Genomic DNA, 7,675 nt, shown 5'->3' with positions numbered 1-7,675 from the left:
GTCAAATTAGTTAAAATTCACCCTGATGTATACTCAGTTGTGAAATTGTGATAAAATAATACTAACAATGAACTGAACATCTTTACAAAGACGATTTTTTTTTATATAGAATATATAAAAAATATTTTATATCCAATATAGAAATAGCTCCATAGATGATGACATGATATGTAACGAGAAATTAAATGAGGCACTAGTAGGCTACAGTATACATCGCATGTCACAGTAACCAATGCTGGGTTTAGAGTGTGATTCCAGACCTCCCCGCTTGATGGCACTCGTACAGCTTCTAGGGGAAGCTTGGATTGTCCTTCTTCGGCACCGGTAGTTCAGCATATCTTCCGCTGACAGGAAGTGGATGGTCCTTTTCCCCAGACTCCAACATGGTGAGTGCATTTCATTCACGAGACCCTTCCAAAATAATCCACAATCATCAACGTTTATAGAGCGCAAAGTTTTCAATTTGTGTTCCAAATACTGCTCTTTTATCCCATATACGATGAACAACACCCAAATTGTCATGATAAAGAGCAGATTGAATGTTTAAAAGGTTATCGGAAAATGCTGAGCTCAACCGCGGTCTCTCTTTAGCGGTAGAGCGGGTTCGCTGTTAGGTTTTGGGTGAAATGTGAGTTTTTAAACGGGTTCGGTGGTTTTAATACTCTTTTAATCCGTTGAAAGTATAATTTACACTAATCTTACGTTTAATAAACAGCACGCTTTACGTATTTAAGTAACGTTAGCAGGAAGGAATCTAAAGGCCTCGCCTGGCCATCATGGTGCAGGACTAACGTTATATGTTATGCATTTATATAGTAACTTATGGCTGTCTCTTTAAATCTGATTAAATGGTTTGTTCTTTTTTTCAGGCGCGAGGACCGAAGAAGCATTTGAAGCGTGTCGCAGCTCCTAAACACTGGATGCTGGACAAACTCACTGGAGTATTTGTAAGTGATGCTTTGCTTTCATAAAGATGCACTCTGTACATTTGTATTTGTTAGTTACATACATATAGGGAATTGTAGAGCACTTCAGGGAGAAATGTTTATAATGTTGTACACCCACATCAGATAAAGCCTAAGATCTTTAAGAATAATTCTTAATGGCCTTACAATAACATTTTAGTGCAAAGTGTTTTGCAATTGAAATACTACTAGTAACAATAATAGTAATTTTCCTCATGGTTCAAAAAAAAAAGTGACACTGTATACATGCAACTGTATACATAAACTTTTAATGCATCAAATTTGTTTTTTTTGCTTGGTGTTTATAGGCTCCTCGTCCCTCCACCGGTCCTCACAAACTGAGGGAGTGCCTGCCCCTCATCATCTTCCTGAGGAACCGTCTCAAGTACGCTCTGACCGGAGATGAGGTCAAGAAGATCTGCATGCAGAGGTTCATCAAGATCGATGGCAAGGTCCGCACTGATATTACCTACCCCACTGGCTTCATGGGTGAGTTCTGCTGCAATAGTGTTTGGTTTCCTTCACTGAACTGTTGTTTTAGTGGTCCGCTATGAACCTACTGGGGGTTTCTGCTGGTCTTGAGAAGGTCTCAAGTCTTTAATTCACCCTTACACAAATTAAGACCTTAATGTTTTAAATCAGAGCAGAAAGTCGTAAATTCTTGTTACTTTGCAAAAAAAATTCCTTAGTATTTTTGTCCTGTTTTCCAGTATAAAATCTAAATCTTTAAATTGAGATAAAATGTAAAATTAAGTCTTGAAAAATCATGAAAACTTTCCTTGAAATTGAGCTGATTTTTCTGCCTGTTGGCAGATATTTGTTTTTTTTAATCATGAACTCACTTGGGGCTTGGTGATAAACATTAACGATAATTATAATGCCATGATAAAATGCTAACTAGAGTTTGGTATAATGTTGATGCAGCGAAAGCAGAACGAAGCAGCCCTACTCGTTTTAAACTGCGCCACACAGACCATTTATACTGGTTACAATTGAAAGTCAGGCAACACAAATTTCATGACTTAAAACAATATCACCTGTTGGCACATGCAGAAACTAAGAAATACCTTTTCTATTAAGTTTTATTTTTAAGGAAAAATGACTGGAAAAATGTTGGGAATTCAAAAACGTGAAGTTTGTCATGTACTGTTAAATAGTTAAAGTCCCTGTAAAGTCAAAATTAAGTATGTGTTCTGAGTTTGTCATATCACAGAAAAAATTGTTATTAGCCACCCAGCCAAATTTGAATGATAAAAAAAGCCGACAAGAACATAAAATAAGCTATCAAAATCAAAAATAGCAATGGTGAAAAACTGTTTAACGGTCTAACTCCACAATTCAGTACTTCGCAGTTCACAGTCTTTGTAATATATTTTAGCAATACATTTCTAACATGTATAATGTGTTTAGAATTTTTTTTTAGAATTACCTTTACAGGGACTTTAATTAATGGTCTGGTTTCTACAACTTTCAACCTGGAGCAAAAATTTGCCTTAAAAGAAAGATTCGACATCTATTGCTCTGGATGTCCGTTTGGCAATACGGTGTACATCGGAAATTGATAGTATGGGTAGCTCCTGTAAACACAGGCTATAAAAGGTCGCTATTACTACGCTGTGTTTACCTCAGTAGCTGACAGCCGGAAGTAGTTATACCCGTTTTGTAGAATGTTGCGCATAACCCGTATTGTGAAAACTACTGTAAACTATCTTTTAGAGCTTAAATGTTCAAAAATTTATATATTTTGCATGACGAAAACACTGCATGTGTGTCTTTTTGAATTTGAATCAGTAATTTATAAATGTGCTATTCAATGGTTCCAATACTTATTCTCAAGTGTCCCAGCTGCATAATACTGCAATTCTACTTGTATATTTGTTCCTCTTTAGCTTGAGTGTTTAATACGTTTTGGAACTTTAAAAAACCTTTGATAATTGCACAAGTTCAGCTAGAGTACTATGCACTCATCTAGATGTTCTCAGTGTTTGGACGATGGGCCCAAAGGGTTAGTCAACGTTTGGGATGTAAACTACAGAAAAGTTTACAGGAAAGGGCCGAGTTTAGAACCCTGGATCTAAAGTTTTTTTTTTTTTTCACACATTCATCATTGTGATTAGAAATGTCTGGTTTATCATGCAGTCACAGTCTGGCACTGTAGTGTTTGTAAGATGATTTATTGGGCCACACAACAAATTAATTTTGTCCAGAAATATCAGTCATATAGTTGGCTGCTGATTTTATTGCATTCAATTATACAATAAGACAATAGTCACTTAACTGGCACTCAATATTGAGCATGTGAGCTGTAGCTTACCAGATGGTTGAACCACGAACGTCACATCGAGTGACTAATCCCTCTGTGTTATAACACTCTCCTTCACATAGCGTTTCCACTGTGCACCCATATTGCCTAGTAAGTGCCAACAGGATATTAATCTGCTGTGACTGATTTTCCAGCTCAGGTGATGCAACAGGTTGTTTATCGAGATGATGAGAAACATAAGCTGAGGTGACAAAATGTGGTGTTAATAAAATGTGTTGTGCTGTCGTTCAGATGTGGTCAGCATTGAGAAGACTGGAGAGAACTTCAGGCTGATCTATGATGTCAAGGGACGCTTTACAGTTCACCGCATCACAAATGAGGAGGCCAAGGTGAGCTTAATGTTCTTGTGGTCGTCACTGCGTTTTTTTATGAACTACACATTCATTTGATTTGAGACTGCAGATCTTTTGACCTAATGCTGTTGTCCTCTTATAGTACAAATTGTGCAAGGTGAGGAAAATCCTCATCGGCACAAAGGGAATCCCACATCTGGTGACCCATGATGCCCGCACCATCCGTTACCCCGATCCTCTTATCAAGGTCAACGACACCGTCCGTATTGACCTGGACACAGGCAAAATTACAGATTTCATCAAGTTTGAGACAGGTTAGTGAGCAGACTGTCTTAAAGCAGCACTAGGTTACTTTTCTTTTTTTTGCTCTCGGGGTCCCCCTACAGTTGGGAAACAGTATTGTCCTCTACTACTGTCGTAAACTCTGTCATACATGCACGTGCATTTGTTGACAACCATGATAGCCCTGAACACTGTAGGAGGAGTTCACATGCAGGTGTTCTGCTTGCGTCGCGTGTGAAACGTCTTCATCCAGGTACAGTGGCATATATTTCAGCATGTCATGATATGAATATAATTTAATGGGTTTTATTTTTTTTTCAAACGACAAATGATCGCGATGCTCACGTTTACAAGCCAGCGTCATTATAGTAGCCTAGTCTATTCGTTACCGTTTTACTGAATCTATATGATACTTCAATGCAATGTTTGAGTGGTAGATAATAACCATATATCGTCAATATGATAATATCAAGCTACCATAGATGAATCTGCAAATTTTACAAATCGATTTGCATTATAGCTTGTTTATTTGTTTACAAATAAACAAATATCACAGACATGTTAGGTATCCTAAAATATTATTTTGTACATCTTATATATTTACTTGCAAGAATGTAGCCCCTATCAAACTTGTACACGCCGTTTAGACATAGGCTTTCATTTGATATTTGAAAGTCCGCATCCGTCGAGCATAGGGTTGCCACCATATAGACAGTATATAAACGGTTGCCACCTTTGATTTGTGAAAAACCAGGACATTCAGATTATTATTATTTTTGGGGGTCTGAGTTGTAGGTTGTAAATAGTATTTTCTTTGACACTGGTGGCTCATCCGACTTTGTTGTGTTATCCTCATAGACAGTGGTTATCCTCCTCGTCCGTCTCTCTCCCCATTTCACACAATAGATGTAAATAGACAGTTTTTAAAAAGCTAGCTAGCAACTAAACTCACACTGTATCATCTTGGATGTGTGTTGATGCGCGCGCGCGCGCGACCGACCGACAGCACAGGCAGTTGCTAGGCGATAAGTTGAGCTTCTAATCAAATAAAAGTAAACGCCTGGCATTGGCCAATCCACTGTTTTACCCGTTTTTACCATGGTTTTTACCCGTTTACGGACACAGGATTGGATGTACTGTAACGTTACACAACTATGAAGAAAACACAGTAGCGGTAGACGGAAACGGTTTAATTTGAAACCAGGAAATTCTACTTTAGAAGTATATTTTCACAAAAAAACGGGACAATTCGTGTCCCGGGAAAGAATATGAATTTTCTGGGACTGTCGCTCAAAAAAAAGAATAATCCCTGGAAAACATCGGGCACCCCTCCTCCTCCTTCAGCTCACGCCAGCGAGGAAACGCTGGCCCAATGTTGATCCTCGTTCTGCCTTTAATACGATCACTTTCTCGTTTCCTCTTGTTGCTTTCTTCCGACAAAACCTTTGCTTTCTTGCTTTTCTGTCTGCTTCGGCTATGACTATAACATTTGGCAAACAAACGCTAGTTTGGCTCGCACGTCCGATTTTAAGGAAGTGGGGGTGGTGGTGGAAGTGACGTATATGCCGTAAAGCAGTCGAATTTTGTAGTTCTCTTTGTTCGCCGGTTACTACCCGAAACCCGAAGTTTAAAAGTACGATTAAAAACGCTACAGACCCCGTCGGGCTATGGCAGACGTGTCATTCAACCTATTGTAAGTCGATGTACCATCACAAGAGACTTGGAAATATATTATTAAGGTTGAAAAGTAACCTAGTGCTGCTTTAAACTTTCTTTCTCCTTTTGTTTTTGAGTTTGAGTTGCCCATCTTGATTTCCTTTTTCCTTGTGTGAACAGGCAACATTTGCATGGTGACCGGAGGTGCTAACTTGGGGCGTATTGGTGTGATCACCAATAGAGAGAAGCATCCTGGCTCTTTTGATGTGGTCCATGTTAAAGACAGCTCTGGAAACAGCTTTGCCACCAGGCTTTCCAACATTTTCGTCATCGGCAAGGTTAGCACAGGGTTCAGAAATTTTTGGGATGATTAAACTGTTAGCAAGCAGGTGACTGCTTAGTATGTGCTGTAGTGCTCGAAAGGAAGACTTGAAACTTTAGGAGCTTTCTGCACACTTTTTTTTTTTAATGGTTTGTTTCTTAACAGAACATTATTTTTTGGCAAATGTAAATGCCATTTTATGCCACAAGTAAAATGAATACTCCCTAGTCTGGAGGAAATGCAAATTCACATTCACGCCTGTACAATTACCCCAAACAAACCTTTTAGCTTTGCTGGATTGAAGAGTAGGAAGCAGAGAATGTCCAACACTTTCTTCAGCAAAAATTTTTTTTTTTTAATCTAGTCATTTTGCCTTTTCGAGTGGTTAAATTGGATCATTGAATGTCAGCAACAAACGCATTAGTTAATAAATAAAGTGAGAATAAATACATAAGTATATTTGTATTCAACATTTAATTACAGGTTTGCGTAATCTGTGTTTGCATTACTTCTTTATTCATTAAGGAATACTGATTCTGTTTTCGTGCGAGATGAATAGACGCCTGCTTGCACTATTAGTCTAGAACGGCAATAAATAGGGGAAACAAAGTAACTTTTATTGCTTTAAAAATCTAATGGATGATTTGAGTTTAAAAGTAATGCGTTACTTTATTCGTTACTTGAAAAAGTGATCTGATTGTTACTCCCAATGGGGCACACGTTCTACATAAATGACCATATTTGCATCCTGGAAAACATGTGCCAAAGAGGGTTTGAAGCAGTTTTACAGATTTGATCTTGCAGTGTTACAAGTTTATCGTTGTACTAATGGCTGTGTCTCTGTCATCAGGGCAACAAGCCATGGATTTCCCTGCCTCGTGGAAAGGGTATCCGCCTGACCATTGCTGAGGAGAGAGACAAGAGACTGGCTGCCAAACAGAGCAGCAGCTAAGTCAACAGGACTAGCACACACCTTGATTTCAAATAAAAAGTTATTTACAACTACAGATTGTGTTTTTTGTTTGTTTTTTAATAAATCTATGGCCTACAACAATGGTTTTAATCCCTTTTTGACTCTATGGCCCACTATTTAGAAGTTTGAATATTCTTCAATTTCACATCTTGACTTTTATTAGTTGTATTAATTTAGATAATATTTTGAAATCTTGTGGCCCTTTGCCAGTTTTCCAGAGGCCTTTTATTTTTCTCTTTCCTCTGTTACGTACTGCTTGAATTGACAGTTAAACTACTGTGTATTGAAAATCAACTTTAAATGCATTTTACACTGTGTCCCACTATATTAGCAATATATTATGTCTCGTAATAATCAAAAGTTCTACAGACTTGCGTTCTTAATACCCACTTGGTCCAAATACAGGAAATATTTAATGCAAGTGCAAATACCGGAAGTGCTAGTATTGGGACTAATTGGTTTGGATGGCGGAGTAAGCAGTTGTACTCTTTACTGACACCTGGTGGTGTGGTCACGCCATCACACCAAATCAAGCCTTTATTGATGCCATCATAGAAGTACACTGTTTGTAGTCAATCATGACTATAAAATGCTAACGGGTTACTGTTGGGCTGATCATGTAATCTCCATGTTTTCCCCCATAAGGCTGACCCACTCATGTTTATAATATAAACATTAACGGGGTCTAAAATAATTATGTAATGTATAGAATATCAAAATTTAGATTTAGACCCTATTAATAAACACTTTTGTGTAATTAAGTGTTCCCAAAGATATTTAGCAGGTTTGGGTGTTTGATTAGACTGGAACTAAACTTTGTAGGACAGTGGAATCTCCAGGAACGGGATTGGGAATGGGCAC

At 38.0% G+C, this 7,675-nt stretch overlaps 1 protein-coding gene across 1 annotated transcript; it reads left to right on the top strand.

Annotated features, from left to right (window-relative positions):
- The first annotated feature begins 208 nt into the window (after positions 1 to 208).
- rps4x (ribosomal protein S4 X-linked) lies at positions 209 to 6,848 on the top strand. The gene is made up of 7 exons (XM_079605535.1): positions 209 to 386; positions 870 to 947; positions 1,274 to 1,454; positions 3,520 to 3,617; positions 3,724 to 3,895; positions 5,700 to 5,857; positions 6,692 to 6,848. The coding sequence occupies exons 1-7, from the start codon at positions 384 to 386 to the stop codon at positions 6,791 to 6,793; spliced, it is 792 nt and encodes a 263-aa protein (XP_079461661.1). The 5' UTR covers positions 209 to 383; the 3' UTR covers positions 6,794 to 6,848.
- The last annotated feature ends 827 nt before the right edge of the window (positions 6,849 to 7,675 follow it).

Source organism: Phoxinus phoxinus (genome assembly GCF_949152265.1).
Source record: "Phoxinus phoxinus genome assembly, chromosome: 2".
NCBI classification, from domain to species: Eukaryota; Metazoa; Chordata; class Actinopteri; order Cypriniformes; family Leuciscidae; genus Phoxinus; species Phoxinus phoxinus.
This window is presented reverse-complemented; position numbering and strand designations above follow the sequence as displayed.